Consider the following 18,778-nt stretch of genomic DNA (forward strand, 5'->3'; position numbering starts at 1 on the left):
GTGGGAGAGAGGGAGAGTGAAGGGGTGGGAGAGAGGGAGAGTGAAGGGGTGGGAGAGAGGGAGAGTGAACGGGTGGGAGAGAGTGAGAGTGAACGGGTGGGAGAGAGGGAGAGTGAAAGGGTGGGAGAGAGGGAGAGTGAAGGGGTGGGAGGGAGTGAGAGGGAGAGTGAAGGGGTGGGAGGGAGTGAGAGGGAGAGTGAAGGGGTGGGAGGGAGTGAGAGGGAGAGTGAAGGGGTGGGAGGGAGTGAGAGGGAGAGTGAAGGGGTGGGAGGGAGTGAGAGGGAGAGTGAAGGGGTGGGAGGGAGTGAGAGGGAGAGTGAAGGGGTGGGAGGGAGTGAGAGCGAGAGTGAAGGGGTGGGAGGGAGTGAGAGCAAGAGTGAAGGGGTGGGAGGGAGTGAGAGCGAGAGTGAAGGGGTGGGAGGGAGTGAGAGCAAGAGTGAAGGGGTGGGAGAGAATGAGAGCGAGAGTGAAGGGGTGGGGGGAGTGAGAGCGAGAGTGAAGGGGTGGGAGGGAGTGAGAGCGAGAGTGAAGGGGTGGGAGGGAGTGAGAGGGAGAGTGAAGGGGTGGGAGAGAGTGAGAGCGAAGGGGTGGGAGAGATTGAGAGTGTGAGAGAAGGGGTGGGAGAGAGTGAGAGCAAAAGAGAAGGGGTGGGAGTGAGTGAGAGCGAGAGAGAAGTGGTGGGAGAGAATGAGAGCGAGAGCAAAGGGGTGGGAGAGAGTGAGAGCGAGAGCGAACGGGTGGGAGAGAGTGAGGACGAGGGCGAAGGGGTGGGAGAGAGTGAGAGCGAGATTGTAGGTGAGGGAGAGAGTGACAGTGAGAGTGAAGGTGAGGGTGAGGGCGAGAGTGAAGGCATGGGAGAGAGTGAGAGCGAGAGTGAAGGCATGGGAGAGAGTGAGAGCGAGAGTGAAGGCGTGGGTGAGAGCGAGAGTGAAGGCTTGGGAGAGACTTAGAGTGAGAGTGAAGGCTTGGGAGGAGGAGAGATCTATATAGATAAGATATGTAGAAAGAGGGAGAGGGGGGATTCCGGCAGATGTGGCACCCAGTTTAACGTCTCTTCAAGAGATGGCATACACATTGATGAATCGCCCTGCCTGTAAAACACTGGGACGGCAGTTTATAGCTGTGTTGGGATTCAAACCTCGGCTCAACAGCTTAAAGCGAGCATGCATACATCTCAGCTATCCTACCGTGATTTGGCGATTCATTGCTTTGTAACCACTGAAAACATTTTTTCACTCATTGTAACCTTCCAATTTATTTTGCCTTTTTAACTCCGGAGATGTCCCCACGGAGATCCAAGCTGTGGTATTACCATGAAATCTTGTAAAGATCGAAGCTTGTGGAGTGCTCCCCTCGTGGGTGAAGCACTCAAGCAAGCACTCCAATGATATGGTGGAAGAAACTTTAAGAAATGAAACGTTAAATTTTTTATACGTATCTATCTCTATCGAAGTGGTGAGAATTAGAAGTCTGATTAGAAAATCAGATGACACATAAAGGGGAAACGTCGTGTAAAATGAAATTGCCCATTTTCAGTGAACGAGCCACCACCCAAGACACCTCACGTCAACATGGGTCCAAACACAGGTGAGTCTGGCTTGAATGAACTTCAGGCTGAATTTTGTTCATGTCAATCAATATATTCAGTGACAGGTCTAATACTTTTCGTGGGTTTCACTCTGGCTTACGAACGAACAACCAAGCAGCTTGTAGAGCGCTTGCCAAGTAGCTTAAGCACTCAAGCAAACAGTATAACAAAATGGTTGATGAGGAATGACTGGCTTGGCAAGTAATAGCAAGCTTTTTGGTAATATGACACTCGGAAAAACCAAAACATCGCCAATTTCTTAAAATTTTCACATTTCACTCCAGATTTTGACAGTTATTTAGTCCACATGATCCAATCCTCCAAGCAAAATAATATTTTGATTTTATACTTTAATTAGTCTGTGACTGTAGATTGTGGAAAATCGCTTCATATGGTGCATAAAAACTTCCAAGCTCCTAATTTGAAAACTATAGCACTTACAAAAGCAATGTATACAGCAATTTGTAGGCATAAAGATGAGGCATCTGATGACAGGAGTGAGGAAAGTGACAAAACATTTTTGTGCACTTTATCATCAAGAAACCATTGCGGCCTGTTCCAATTGTCAAGGCATTGTTGAGCAGGCCAAAAAAAATATGGAGAATCAAGACCCTTGCGAGAGGGAGTGAGATGACCGAGGATGATGCCTTGATTAAGGATAATGAAATAAGACCGTCATTTATCTTCAAAAGGGGTTTTTTAATTTATCTAAACACCCAATTTTCATTCATGTACAACCTTGGAGTTCCCTTTGTGTGCATGCAAAGATTGGGGCTGCTAGGTTTCATGGTTTTGGAGTTATGGAGTAGATACACTGACACACACACACACACACACACACGCACACACTAACATTATTATTGTAATTATTGTTATTATTAGATGAGTTATTATTAGATATTATTCGATGAGATGAGTGAAACACCCTGTACAGTATCAACATCTGTGCCCTCCCCCTCCTGTCCACGGTATTGGTGGTAAGGCGACGGGTGTCTCAATTTCGTGAATACTGGAGGTCGATGGGTCATGAATGGGGAATCGGTGTACATTTATCAATCCGTAAATACTGCACGTGAAACTCTCGAATACAGAACCTGTACGTGTCCGCTCAGGAAATTGTGGCACCAAACGTTCTTCATTGGATTAATTGTAACATTATTCACAAAAAATTACACAGAACACAACATGTCACAGTCATCTATTTAAATTAATCCACATGACAGTCATTTCTAATTAAAAAGGCATATCTACATACCTTTAAGACGACCAAAAATCCTTGTCCATTGTCCACCACTGATTTTTCACGGCCTGGTTTGTAGATGTATAGGCAGTGATTGTTTTCAAGTGGGCCTCATTCGTGGAAACGCTGTATTAATCATTGCTTTTGTAGGTATTCTGAATCCCAAGATATTGTGTATTTCTTGACCAGCAATGGTTCTTGTGTGTTTTGGAAATAAGTGACCATTGGATACCAATGCCCGTAATTTAGGGTTCCGAACAACTCTTGCATCTTGTGCACCACCTGGAAACTCAGCACATAAGTTCCAAAAATGGCATTTGCCATTGACTAAAGCGTCAAGTATAACCGAGTGCAAGCCTTTCCTATAAAAATCATCAATGTTATTCTTTGGGTGCATTTATCAGCATATGTGTGCCATCAATGTGCAAGTGCCCTCTTGCATTGACCAGTGAGCATCAATCTGCCATTTGAGAAAATTTAGTGGTGCTGCAAATTTAAAAGTGTTGTGGCCACAGGATTTCAATGACAGCTGAGCAGTATTGTAAAATTTTCACATGTAGTGTACTGCGAAACCCCAAATAGGTGTCTGACGCTTAAGGAGTTGATGAAAGTACATTTACCACCACGGGAACTTGATGCCCAACAACCATTTCTGGAGTTAGCCCTTCGTCGGAGCTTTTTTGATCCAACACTTGTCACTGTGGTTAACATACTCTTCAACTTTTACTTGATAAATTCCCCCAAAATTTTGTGTTCATATAATGTATATTTCCGTGTGAAACAATTCCCATCACCCAGCAATGGTGATTGATTACTAAATTTGAAGGGCACTTGGTAGAGCCAATACCTCCGCCACGTCATGCCTGATCCAAGAGAACATATCGGGCCCAATTCATTTTTGATATATCATGCTTTACAGTACTGCATCGTTTTTAGCCCGATCTCTCAATGGTGAAGAATCAATTTTAAAATTAAATAATTCTTGTATCTGGATCCAGATCTGTATCTTCACCAAAATTGAATCAATTCTTCCTTGTCACACACCCAATGTGTCCACCAAATTTCATCCGAATCTGTCCACAACTTTTTGAGATATCGTGCTATATGTCGTTTTTGGCCCTATCTCTCAATGGTGAAGATTCACTTTAAAAATTCTACTAGTCAGATCCGGATCCGGATCTTCACCAAAATCTAATCAGTTTGTCCTTGTCACACGCCAAACCTGTCCACAACTTTTTGAGCTATCCTGTATCCACAACTTTTTGAGACTACCTACACATGTGAAAACAGACATAAAGGGGTGAAAACATAACCTCCATCACCTTCGGTGTTGGAGGTAAAGATCAATCACCCAGCATTGGTGATTGATCTTTGGTTTTCAAATGTCATAATGCCCAGGCAAATCAGCTGTTTGGTTTGATGGATATTTGTGGGGATATGATCAACTTCACCATAAGAACTAGTTAATGTTTTTTAGTTGATGAGGTTTTATTGAATTTACACTGCGTGTTTAATCCATAACAAGGTATTTCCAGGCATTTGACTCATTTAAGTCGCAAAAGGTTGTTTGTTTGTTGTTTTAAAATACCATTTTTGTATTCCTTTTTTGCAGATGATGCAGAAGCAAAGAAAAAGAATGAGAATAAGCAGCCACAGATGAACAGTATCCAGAAAACTCTAACTGTGCAAAGCAGAATAACTACGACCAATAAGGTAGACCTTTGAGCCATCTGCATGATTATGCTTTGATGTATGCAGTGAACAAAGCTCATTTCCACTGCAGCACGTTCTGTTCACATCATTCTTCACGTGGCTGCTTTCCTCAGATGAGCTATGTTAATATTCTGATGTGTATCCCACATCGCAGGAAAAAATGAGAGAACCAGCTGAGAGTGCCGTGAAAACTCCTGTTGAACCTTCAAAAGTCTTGACTCCTTTTGCTAACTTCAGGTCAGCAGATGGAATGCTGTTAAACATTGGTCTGAAAATAAGTATTTAGCTCGTTTTATCAGAATAGAAACTCCCGCTCCCTTCGGGGGGCATTGGCAAATCGTCTTTCCTCCCTTACAGGGGCGAGGGAATTTTTCCCCTTGTGCCTATGACCTGATATTGGGTACTATTAACACATGTGCAAAATTTGGTGGAGATCAGGCAAGCCTTGTTTGTTTGTTTTTTGTCCCATGATTATCAGATGTACATACATACACACGTACATACAATTGCCTCATTTAATCAAAGTAGGATAAATGGATGCTCTGCCCATTGAAGATGTAAATGTATCAATGTTTTTTTCTCATTGAACCACAAAGGTTGGGTGGGTAATGGTGATCTCGCTTGCTATAAGCAGCTCTTTTTGACTAGTTGCCCCCCCCCCCACCTATTGGTCTGGACCCCTGCAGCATGTTTTGTTCCTTACAAGGGTTTATGGTCACCATTCCCACAGATTAAAGATTCTAGAGGTATAATACCTCCTCATATGATTGCAAATTGGTTCACTTTCTGGAGGTGAATCCACTCCATGCTGATAACAGCCAGTGAGCCAGAAATGTGGCTGTGAATTGATTCCTTTCCTCATGCTAAATGATCTTCTGAAAAAGGCTTCTAAAGCCATGCAGGCCGACTGATGTTCTGGTTAGCAGTAGGGCTAGGCGATATCTCGATATTAACAGCTCGATAAGATATTAGAAAAAGTATTGGCAACGTGATACTAAATTTTTCAAACTGTCGATATATCGAAACATTCGAAAATGGAAAAAAGTGTTGTGCGATATCGTAAACTGAAGATTTTGGTATGTATTTTAATAGATTTAATAAGAATATCGACATGAAGGACTCGTTTTATCATAGCGCTAATCCAAGTTTAAAAAAAAAACAAACAAACAAGGTATACACAACACCATTCTTGAGTGCTGGTTGAGGCTCAACTAACAGGTTGAGTGCTGGACGCCATGATGGCATCCACATCTGCAGAGGTCGAACTTGGTGCTCGACGTAATGCCATAATGATGTCCCAGTGCTGTATATCTTAAATGAAGTCCAATGATGGGTCACAGCGGCTTCTTCTCCACTTTGCAAAAGTGCACTTAATGTACAAAGATACCCATTATGATGTTGTGCTTGAATGACAATGGTACATTGTTTCCAATGAGAGCACACAAATGTCTTTTCATCAATTTAGGACAGATTACATGGCAATAAACAGCTATATCTTCGAACTATTGCGCAATGGGTCATCATTAGAGTTTTTATATAAACATCGATGGTGAGTACCCCCAAGCGCTAGCTATCGCTGCCGGGTGGTCGCGCTACGATACCATACAGTGGCTTGCAAAAGTATTCACCCCCTACCAATAATGCCACATTTAGATGAATTACAAATTATGTAGAAACAATATTTCCAAATTAACATTTTTATTCATAACGGAAGAGATCAGACGAAACAGTGTTATAGTTGAAGGAGGTTACATGTCAGAAATACCTGCCAAAACATATGCAAATCAAAATTCACTGGTTGTAAAAGTATTCAGCCCCTTAGGTCAGTACTTGGTGGAAGCACATGTTGCAGCAATGACTGCTATGAGTCTTTTTGGGAAGGTCTCGACCAGCTTTACACAGTGAGATGGTGAAATCTTTGCCCATTCTTCATGTGAAAATTGTTCTAGTTCTGCCAAGTTTGATGGGGATCATCGATGGACTGCAATCTTCACGTCTCGCCATAAATGTTCAATTGGGTTCAATTCTCCCTTCTATCCCGACAAGCTTGCCAGTCCTTGCTGATGAAAAGCAGTCCCATAACATGATGCTGCCACCACCCTGTTTGGCAGTCAAGATGGTGTTGACTTGGTGGATGTGCAGTGTTTGGCTTGTGCCAGACGTAACACTTTGAATTTAGACCAACAAGTTCAATTTTTGTCTCATCTGACCACAAAACTTTTCTCCATATGCCTGCAGTATCATTAAGATGTTTTTTGTTTTTTGCAAACTCCATACAAACTTTTTTAGACACGTCTTTTCAGTAATTGCTTCTTTCTTGCCACCTGTCCAGAGAGGCCAGCTTAGTAAAGGGAATGGGATATTGTTAATTGATGAACACTGACCCCCAACTCACACAAAGAGCCTTGCAGATCTTTCAAAGTCATTGGTGGATTTGTAGTGATATCCCAAACAAGGTTCCTGCTTGCCCAGCTGCTGAGTTTGGATGGACAACCTGATCTGGGTGATATGATACATCTTACACTTCTTAATGATGGATTTCATCAAACTCAAAGGGATAATGAGTAACTTTGAAATATTCTTAGAACCCTCTCCTGAACGGTGCTTCTCCACCACTTTGTCCAACTTATTTGGAAAGCTCCTTGGTCTTCATGTTTACCTTGTTGGTTGACCAAGTGAGTTGCACCTTAAAACTCCTTCGATAAGTCGGGGAACTTAATTTTGAAGTTAAACCACTGATTACATACAGGTGAAACCTACTACACTTATTGTGTAACATTTCAAACACATAATTTTCTCCTGAAGTGATTTTAGGGTTAATTAGGGAAAGGGGGTGAATACTTCTGCAACTGAGAATCATCTGATTTTCTATGTTAATCTAACTTATTCACATTTTAACTGCTTTTTTTTTTAAACTTTATCACTTTTGAGTAGTTTGTAAACACTCTTTATATTAATTTTGATTTGAAAGCATCATGAAATAAACTCAAGTGACATCAAAATGTGAAAACTGGATAAGGGTGAATACTTTTGTAAGCCACTGTAAGTGATTGCGTAATGTTGAAATATCGCAAGATCGTCGATATTTGGACTGATGATCATCAACTAGCAAAAATGTCAATATCGCCCAGTCCCTAGTTAGCAGTGTAGCAGCTGACAACGCTTTCGACAGTGGGATTGATCTGTGTTTTTCACAGACTGCAACTGAGCTGGTTTTCCCATTTAATGTTGATCGTGATCATCTCGGCTGCAACTTAAAGTTATTATTAATTGGTAATGGGTTACTAAACATTGTGGATACAGTGGTGAGAAAAATTTTGTGAACCCTTCTGAAATTTCTGTATTTCTGCAAAAATTTGGCTTAAAATGTGATCAGATCTTCATCTAAGTCCTAATAAGAGATAAAGAGAATCTGATTAAACAAATATCACACAAAAATATCGACTTTTTTCATTTATTTATTGAGCAAAATGATCCAACATTCAATTTCTTCGTTGGAAAAAGTTTGTGAACCTCTGGGTTAATCGACTCAATTAAGAAGGTAATTACAGAAGGGTCTTTCAATCAATGGGATGACAATCAGGAGTGAGTTTGGGTGGCCCTACCCTAAATAAAAAACATAAACTTTGTTCGTCACCATCGGAGTCTAGTCTTCACCACACCGGTTTGGGGAAGTGTGTCATCAAAAGAGATTTCTGAGGACTTCAGAAAAAGAGTTGTCGATGCTCATCGGGCTGGAAAGGGTTACAAAACCATTTCTAAAGATGTTGGGCTCCTCCAATCCACTATCAGGCAGATGGTGTAAAAATGGAAAAAATTCAACACCATTGTTATCCTTTCCATGAGCGGTCAGCCAACAAAAATCACTCCAAGAGCAAGGCATACAATAATCCAGGTCACAGAGAACCCAAGTGTAAGGTCTGAGGGTCTACAGGCCTCTCTCACATTGACTGTCAGTGTTCATGAGTCCACGATCAGGGAAACACTGAACCAGAATGGTGTGCATAGGAGAATAGCAAGGAAAAAACCACTGCTCTCCAAGAAGAACATTGCCACCCATCTCATTTACCAAAGATTACCTGGATGATCCAGAAGTATATTGGAAGAATGTTCTGTGGACAGATGAGTCGAAAGTGAAACTTTTTGGCTGAAATGAGAAACGTTATGTTTGGCGAAAACCAAACACTGCATTCCAACATAAGAACTTCATCCCAACCATGAAATATGGTGGTGGGAGTATCACGGTTTGAGACTACTTTGCTGCCTCAGGACCTGGACAGCTTGCCATCATTGACGGAACCATGAAATCTGGATTGTGCCAGCAAATTCTACAAAATAATTTCAGGGCATTTGTCCGTGAGCTTAAGCTTAACAGAAAGTCGATCATGCAGCAAGACAACAATCCTAAACACACAAGTAAATCAACTACAGAATGGCTGAAGCAGAGATTTGCATTTTGGAATGGCCGAATCAAAGTCCAAGCCTTAACCCAATTGAAATGTTGTGGCAGAACCTGAAGTGAGCAGTTCATGCAAGGAAGCCCACAAATATCTCTGAATTGAAGCAGTTCTGTAAGAAGGAATGAGCCAAAATTCCTCCAAGCCGATGTGCAGGAATGCTCAAGAATTGCAGGAAACGTATGGTTGAAGTTATTGCTGTTCAAGTTACTGAATGCAAAGGTTCACATTTTTTCCAACAAAGAAATTGAATGTTGGATCATTTTCCTCAATAAATAAATGAAAAAGTTTTTTTTGTGTGTGTGTGCTATTTGTTTATAATTAGGTTCTCTTTATTATTAGCCCATCTGGAATGTAGTTCCGGGGAGCTTATGGGATGGCGTATTGTCCGTCCATCCACAAATACTTGCAACTTTTTCTCCAAAATTATAGATACAATTTTGATGAAGCTTTAACACTATGTTCATCGCCATGTACGTACCAAAGTTTGTTCATGGCATTAAAATAATCGGCCCCTATGGGGGTCAACAGGGGTTCCCTCCCCCCCCTCCAATATGTATTTGCTGTCTTGTCAGAAACTACACATGTAATTCTGATGAAATTTTACCACAACCTTCATCATTGGTGATGTCCCAAAGTTTGTTCTCGCAATTAAAAAAATTGAGGTGGAAAGGGAAAGGGACTGTAAGGTGGAGTGGGGTTGCCCCCCAAAATAGGTATTTGCGTTTTTCTCAGAAACTACACACACAATTCCGATGAAACTTGACCACAACCTTCATCACCCGTGATGTACCAAAGATTGTTCGCACCATTAAAAAGAGATTGGGGTTTAAGGGGATCAACAGGGGGAGGTTTGACCACAATCTTTATCACCCGTGATGTAACAAAGTTTGTTAACGGCATTAAAAAAAAAATCCATCGGTATTTTGCCTGGTGTTGGCTTAATGGTTAGGGTGTTGGGCTTGGGATCCTAGAGTCCTGAGTTCAAATCCCGCTTGGCTGTCAAATTGATATCAGGTGGGGTTGACTCAGCTTGTCATCCTTCCAAGGTCGGCAAAATGAGTACCAACTTGCTGGGATGATTGAGCCATTTGAGTATCCTTTGTCGGAGTTGTGACCAATCTAGGATTGTGCCCAATAGCCCAGGAGACTGCTTCGGCAGCACCGATACTCTGTACAAAGAGAGGGTATCATCCCGATGGATGGATAGGTATTTACTTTCTTCTCCGTTACATATTTGTGGGTCATCCATGCCTACCAGTGGTTCTCTGGTTATCTTATCCAGCCGCTACCAGGTACGTGCCCAGGGGTATTGCTCCTATGTTTTTATGACTTGGATGAAGATCTGATAACATTTAGGCCAAATTTATGCAGAAATACAGAAAATTCGAAAGGGTTCAAAAACTTTTTCTCACCACTGTATATTGCAGGCTCTTCCTGTTTGTGAGGCATCGTGGTTCATGGTCACCATTCCAGTTAAGAGACTCGAGGTGTGGGTGTGCGTGTGTGTGTGTGTGTGTGTGTGTGTGTGTGTGTGTGTGTGTGTGTGTGTGTGTGTGTGTGTGTGTGTGTGTGTGTGTGTGTGTGTGTGTGTGTGTGTGTGTGTGTGTGTGTTTTCTTTGGAATGTCGAGAAGTTTATCCGTTTTTTTAACTATTGTATTATTGGGATCCAGAGGAAAGTTTCACAGTTACAAGCATAATTATAACATATTGAAGGTTTTTATTAACCTTTGATGTTGAATTTTTGTTATTTTGCATTTGATCTTAGCAATTATTTAAGCTTGTGGAAAATTTCAAGCTGTGCCGTGTGTACAAATGTTTCATGCTTGTCATGATAAACTCCTTTTAAAACCTCAGCATCATTACGTTTGTCCACTCCTAGTTCCAGAAGAAGTGCTAAAATATAGAAAGGCCTGTCTTTCCCCCCCACCCCCTCGTTGTGTTACAGTGCCACACGGCGTAAGCCCCTTCATGGCCAACATTCAAGTGAGACACGCGAGGCAGTTTCCGAAACTCGGAAAACCTCCCGTTACCGAGAGATTGCTCGAAGTGGCTTTTCTCAGCCCAAAGTGCAATCGGAGGCATACAGCAGACTTTCACCTTCAGGGGTTCCAGAAAAATCTTTCCGTTTGGTCTGCAGATCTGTGTTGTTTTGCTTTCTGCTATTGCTTGCGCTGGTTGGCATTGGGGCTCTGATATATTTCTACTTGGAAATCTAAATGGCATCTGAGCAAGAATGGTGCATTATGTGAAGTAGTCTTAATTATTTTTTATTCTCTATGTCTCTCACTTTTCCATTGGGATTCTCAATTTTGTCGGTTTTTTAAGTCGCTGCAATTTTGTCTCGGCAGTTTACCACCTTCTCTTTTTATTTCATTTCAACATTTAGTAAGCACCACTCATGATGATCTTCACTTTGGATTTCATCAAAATTGTTGAAAGCACTTCATTTTAAGCCACTTTAGCTATGCAGTGATTATATATTATTGCATGAGCAGTTGGCAGTCGGGACACGACTCGGAAAGAGCCAGAATATTTAAAATATAAAAAACCTAAAAATATTCCTCAAATAGACAGAGCCAGTACGTGCTTGAAAATTCACTGGGATGGACAGGACTATATCACTTCTTTAAGCTAGAAATGTGGTTTATAGAAATGATGTAGACAAAGTCCAGGCAGGCTATGTCAGCCTTTCAGCTTTGCTGAATGATTTAAGAAAATGATAAACTAACATTACTGCTTTGTTTGCCAGCTAGCTATAGTTTTTAACTGCTCCATATGAATTACATAATTTTGCTTTTCTGCAACTTTTGGCTCTTTTGATTTATCTTCACCAAAGTTATTTGCGTAGCAAAACCTGTTGCGTAACATTACATGCAACTAATATGTTTATTCGAAGGAAGAAAGTTTTTTTTAATCACACATAAGAATGAACAGCTGTTCCACATTGTTCTTTCATTTCAACTATTTTATTTGGTAAATATTCCTACCGTTTTTACAATGTTCAGCCTATCTGCATTCATTGGGTTGTCCTTATAATACTCTTAAATTATCTCTCCATCGGCATAGCACTTCATTCTCTCTTATTTTGACCGTTCGTAAAAAATATAATCCCTTGGACTTTTTATTGTTGATGCCCAATTAACGTGACTTGTGGGTTGACGAATTACAGTAATTATTTTTGCTTGAGCCATTTTAATGTATATATTTCAGATTGTGCTTTCGTTCTGCAGAGTTTGATGTAAAAATACTTGGCAGCTAAATCTGAATTATGTACATAATGAAATCATTTTTTGAAACTGTACAAAGTACATTGTTTGCAGGTGAGATAAATGGGTTTGTTTCCACCCAAGGTAATGGCAGTTGCGTAACTTTTAAATTGTGATTTGGCTGAATGTCCTTGCATCGTGATTCTTAAATTAAAATTCTGTGACAAACAGGCATAGCAATCATTTAGTTTTACATAAATTATAACGGGTATAATAAAAGTGTTACAGCAATAATTGATGCCGCAACTTTTTCATGTTGCATCAAATGTCAGCTTCTTTGAGATACCACTCAAATTTCTTTGCTTTAAAGTGCATTCATTCATACTTTTGTTATATGATTGCTTTTGATCATCCTTTTATACAAAATATTAAATTTCAGGGTAGACATTGTTGAAAACTTTTCCATTTTTATCCGTTGTCTTCACAGATTATTAAGCTTTCATAGAAATACAACCTGTTTGAAAAGCAAAAGTGATCGTCGTCATTCACATATCGTATACTAGTTTGTCTGTCTTTGATGAGGCCCAATGTATTCATTTTGCATAGATTCTGTTTATTAGGAAATACTCGTTATAGTTTTCCAAAAACTTAGAGCTTTCCATTAATATTGTGTTTTAAAATAATTGCAGAGCCAGTTAGATTGGATAAAAATTATTAGATGCTCTTTAATCTTAATTTTAATGACTCCAATTTTATAGTGGCTTGTGAGGCTGAATCTTTGTGTGCTTATGGGCTATTACTGCCTGTGGCAAGAAATAGGACTAGTTTGAAAAATGGTAGGATTTCAAAATTGTGTTTTCTCACTTCTCAGGTACATTTTTCTTCACTTTTGATAGTCACCCTTGCTGGAGTAAAGCAAGAAATATACAGCCACAGCTTTATGAGGCTTGTATTATCGCATTTACCTTCTCTTTACTAAGTAATACAGAAAAAAATTGAAGTAAAGAAAAAATTGCCACATATTGAGTGAAATGCCTTCCCTTTTTTATTTTATATTTTTGCTTTTTGCATTTAAAATTATTCAATCTCATTTAACAACCATATTTGTCAATGAGAGAGCTTCCTCGTCACCCCCAAACATAACTGGTTTAGTGCATTCCAACTTGAGATGTTTCGAAGAGCTGACAGTGAATTAAGTGAAAATGAAACCTGAAGGGTAAAATTTCAGAATCACTAAAATGGTTTATTATAATAATAATAATTTCAACCTATTGGTATCTGGTAGCATTCCAAAATGTTATGCCAATAATATCATCACTTCTTGTAAGTGCAGCAGTAGATTTTTAGGGCTGAATTGAGATTGAAGAACGTTTCGTTTAGCTGAAAAGCTACTGATGCACATCCCCTTCACAGCTGATCCTCGTACTAATGGTTTGTAATCTTTTGTCAATTTGGAAAAAAGATTGGAGCGACATTTGAGTATTTTAGTTGAGTACTAGAATTATTGAGGACTGTTGTTTGAGACTGCCAAAATCTCATACGATTGTGTGGAACAGCAATAATACATGTGTGTCTAATTTGAGTAATTCTGTATGACAGTGTCTGACCTTCGACCTTGATCATCAACAGAGACGTAGACTAATTTGAGATGTAGCACATCATAAACAGAGACTAACAGCGTAGTCTTATTGTGGGACTTCCATCATCCCTGTTATTTTTGAGGAGGGGTGGGGGGAGCTCTATACCCTAACCAATTCATAAACATGAGCAATGCCCTCCAAATTTGAACTTATGAGTGGTCAACATTGCCCTTGCATGACTAGTGATATAATTTTTTTTTTTTTTTTAAGATTTTGTTCCTTTTAACACTCTGCAACCATTTTCTGAGTTTCATTGGTTAAACATTATGTAATGTGTACACACCACTCCATCTTCACCACGTGAACATTTTGTAAGCATTTAATTGCACTTCACTTGCTTGGCACAACTATTAACCACACATGCTCTGATGTGCATTCACACTCAAACAGCACAATTCGTCTCTTACAAAAGATAAAAGTGAAAACTGTTTTTGTTTTCATGTATTGATGTCCTTTGCCTTACTCCATAGATGGGGTGATGTAAAATTGTCTGAAAAGTTTGTCACATTTTGTTGATTGAAATATATCAGCTATTTGTGTCTTACTGCATGCCACCAGGTAAGCATAGGGAAATGTATTGTCAGTCCTTAAAGCACATGAGACATTTTTTGGTTGGTGATAAAACTTTTTCAGCAAACACGGCATGATCCAAGGTGGAAAGTTTACTTTTAATTTACTATTTGTCAGGTTGCAGTTGTAGTTGGTGGTGCAGTTTAATATTTTTTTTAGGAGAGCATTTTGGTTGGTCAGTAATAGATAATCAGGTTCCATTTGTCATGCATATATATATATATATATATATATATATATATATATATATATATGTATATATATATATATATATATATATATATATATATATATATATATATATATATATATATATATATATATATATATATATATATATATATATATATATATATATATATATATATATATATATATATATATATATATATATATATATATATATATATATATATATATATATATATATATATATATATATATATATATATATATATATATTGTCCATGTAAGCTTTTCATTTGTTGTAACTGAAATGTTTTGATAATAACAGCTTGCTTTCCAATATTATAGACTTTCTTTAAAATGCAGTGTTTTCACAAAATGAAATGTTTTTGTAATCATCTCCAAATTTATCAAACATGTCATTGTAAAGAGAGGTGGTGGCTATTTTGCAATCATGGTAATGACTTTTTGGCCTTTTTCAAAATTATTTCTTGTTCTTGGTACTTTTGGTTTATTCTTAAAACCATCCCAACTTTCTTTTTATTTTTAAAATGAAGGTCACAAAGAAATGTGTGCATATATTGAATGCAGGACAAAGACAGAGAGATTGCAGTGACAAGAAAAAAACATGCATTGTACATCCATATGAACAATAAGGACACTAGGGGGGGTATCTCCACTGCATTGCCATTACATTCGTGCTGGGGCATTTCAACTGCAATTTTGTTTGGAGTTTTTATCTCTTCTGGAGTTCAGCTGTTCTAATGTCAGTGTTTTTATTAAAAATTAAGCAACAATATTTGCATTATTGTAATTCCTGGACAGTAAATGGCACCATTATCATAATACCAAGCAAACAACTTATGGAAACTGACGGTCCTTCTTTGAGGCCTGCAACTAGAGGGTATCAGTCCTTCAATGAGACAGAGCCCAACAAGTGCACTTGAGGTCAAACTTTTCAATCATCTCACCATCCTCCAGAGTCTGGCAGCAATGGAGTCAAGTTTGTCACCAGTACATATTCTCCTTCTGTACTTTCACTTCTAAAGGATTAAAAGTCATGTTACGCACTCTTTGTGAAAAACTGAATATCTAAATACTGTCTTAAACAGAAAGGCTAATGTCCCCAATCTCTCCCGTTCCATATCCCTCCCCACCCCCACTCGCACCATCATCTTTTCCCCCATTATGGATTGCTTCCTGCAGCATGTGGACTTCTCTTCCCCTCAAGTTCAGAACATTTGATCTTGAAGTCTACCTTGACATCTCCTCTGCAACTGGATCAAATGATATTAGTGCTGCAATCTGCAGAATCTGTGCTTCATCCCTATCCTCCTCCTTTCCTTGCTTGGCTCCAGCTCTATCTCGGATGGTCACCTTCATCTTTGAAATTTACCAACCTCGTGGCTTTTTACGAAAAGGGTTCCATATCTGGTCCAGTCAACTGCAGATCAATCTTCTCCCCATCATAAGCAAGGTGATTGAATCTACCATTACTCCAAATATCAGTCATCATCTCTTCTCCAACTCTTGTATTATTATAATTTCAGCTTTTGGCCCATCAATTCTACCATGCACATGTTGCTTCGAACTCGACAATGGATGAATGTCTTAAATCAATTAAGAGGCCATGACCATGTCTCTGCACATCTATCTCTTCAACTGATGATACTCTTTGGCATCCAGCCTTATTTTCTAAACTCTGGCGATGGTAAACAGAGAGCCCTCCTGAATTTAAGTCCAATTTCTCTCCATGTGCACAAACAACTGATCACTGTAACTGGTATGTTCTCATGATTTCCCTCTTGAGTATGGTGTACCTCAAGGAAGTGTTTAAGTACTGATGTTATTCTTGATCTACTGCCCATCAATGACATTTCTGCTTCCCCAAAAGATGTTCCAATTTTGCTGATGACTCCACCTAGTGCAGAACACGACGACAAATATCAGAGTTATTCAGCCACATCTGTTAACACAGGAAGGTCCCAAGTTCTCACACTCTCTCTCCATAGCTGCCAAATTCCCCACTTTGATTCTCTGAACAATCCCTGGAGGTAGTCACTGGAGCTTTGAAGCCTCATTAACTGTACACCATATCTCAAAAGTCCAATGGTATTCTCGCTCATCACAGACTGGTTTGGTGGACAATTACGTTTTTTTTTTTTTGTTATTGCCTCACTTCTGGCTGACTCTGCCCCTTCTCCGTCCATCCCAAGCCTCCCCCACCCCCACTCCCTCCACATCCACAGGTCACATGTGTTCTTCCACAAACCACACCTTTTACTCTCCACAAGTGTAAGCTGGACACATTTCTATTTCTTCGTCCCAGTTTTCTTTTGTTGATGACCCTGCTGCCTTCTCTCATTTAGCTCCTCCATGAACTGAGATGTCTGTGTTACTAACAAAACCATTTTTGGAAAACCAAAGTAGAGGCTTTGAAACCCAAAATTATACCCTCAAAATCTCCTCATTGTGATGTTATCATTTATGGACATGTATGCACCCAGCCAAGCTAAAGTTACACCTATGTTGAGTCACGTGTAGGAATGTACATTATGCCATTTGCACCTAAGACTATGTGCACAGCATACAGCCTTCAGCCGAACCTACAGATAGACGAAGCAAATGTGTGGAATGGAATTGCAGGCATTGGAAATGAAATATTGGGCACAAGACAAATATTGTTTGTAATTTGAATCCTGCAACACAGCATCGATGCATTTGCTCAGATGGGAACACCAAATGGGACAACCCAAAGTACAAAGTAAAAGTATTGATGAATCATAAATGGGGAGTAAAATATGAACTTTGCAGAATATCTTATAAAGATGTTACTGCTAAAAGCATACGACATCCATTAATGATTTTAAACATCAGAATTCTTATTTTGATAACCTTTTCACTTCATTGAAAAGAGATGCAGGGAGTCAAACTTGAGGAATGCCTTCAATTAGAGGCTGCTATATTTTATGGAATGGCCAGCTTGAGGTTTAATTTTTGATACCACAAGTGAGTGCAGGTTTGTGAGATGTGCCACCGAAAATGTGGTGACTTTAGAATGCCGACTCGTAAAATAACAAGTCCAATGCTTCCAGAATAGAATCCCAGAATATTCAAAGTTGGGATTGGTTGGGAGTATGCTTCCTGCCAATTTTTTATCCAGCATATCACATCAGGGAAATTTTAAGGGTAAGAATCGCTTTTGGGAAGTGTTGCAGTCTTTATCATTGTGCAACTTGTTTGGTTGTCTTCCTGAAAACTGCATTTGCTTGACTCTTGTACCACTATTTAAATGTTTTTACCTTTCATCTTTATAACTTGTAGTTTTCTTACATTATACACTTGTTTTGTGTGTGTGTGTATGTGTTTAATCTGAATTTTGTTTTGTTGCACGTTTCAGATTGTTATTGTTCTTGGTTGTTTCTTTCCTAATACGTTTCGCATTCTTACTGACCAAGATGCACTCGTATAACTGCTTTACTGCCCATGAGGTGTAAGTTTGATTTTTTTTTTTGACTTCCTGCTGTGCTTTTAAAGTCTTAGCCTTAGAGTGCCTTCCTTATCTATACCTCCAAAATGTTGGGGAAGGTTTTGGTAACACGATCAATGTAGTTTTGATATAAAAAATAAAAAGCAACAACAAAAGATTGTTTTTTTTACAAACAAACACTGTGCATGACGGAAAATTATGGAAACTCATGTTAAGGGACATTGTTATCACGATCACTCCAACAAATTAAAACTCATTTCTAAATTAAAACTAAAATGTTTGACATATGTAACAGTGCTTACTAATGTGGTGTTTTGTGCGTGTTTTGTTTTTTTTGTGTTTTTTTTTGTATTATGCAGCACTTACAAACCATTGTTTTGAAATCCTGTGAAATCATGTTGAAATAAAGTGGATAAAAACCTTTTTCATTGGTGACCGAGATGTTTCGTTTTACATTGGCTGGAATATTTCCACTTTTAGGGGAAAATTAGTGTCTCGCTGAAGTTTACCCGTTTCTTTTCTTCGAAGCAATGAAGAGTTGGACATCTTAAATGACTGAAATTACTGGATTTTTGCCAATTATCATGGTTCACACAGTTCTTGAAACTCCTGGAAAATTAGAAAGCATTTTCCAGTCCTGGAAAACTTATCCAAGTCCTTGAAACTCCTGAAAAATCAAGAAAA

At 39.1% G+C, this 18,778-nt stretch overlaps 1 protein-coding gene across 1 annotated transcript in view; it reads left to right on the forward strand.

The window, feature by feature from the left end:
* The window catches only part of TMPO (thymopoietin), a 35,743-nt gene extending 17,226 nt beyond the window's left edge, over nucleotides 1-18,517 (forward strand). Inside the window, exons 4-6 of the mRNA XM_085870268.1 lie at nucleotides 4,441-4,541; nucleotides 4,696-4,778; nucleotides 10,948-18,517. Coding sequence (XP_085726394.1) covers nucleotides 4,441-4,541; nucleotides 4,696-4,778; nucleotides 10,948-11,218 — 455 coding nt within the window. The 3' untranslated portion in view covers nucleotides 11,219-18,517. The remainder of the gene's footprint in view (nucleotides 1-4,440; nucleotides 4,542-4,695; nucleotides 4,779-10,947) is intronic.
* The last annotated feature ends 261 nt before the right edge of the window (nucleotides 18,518-18,778 follow it).

The sequence above is a fragment of the Eptatretus burgeri genome, chromosome 2 (genome assembly GCF_056783735.1).
Source record: "Eptatretus burgeri isolate ZD-2024b chromosome 2, Ebu_testis_v1, whole genome shotgun sequence".
NCBI classification, from domain to species: domain Eukaryota; kingdom Metazoa; phylum Chordata; class Myxini; order Myxiniformes; family Myxinidae; genus Eptatretus; species Eptatretus burgeri.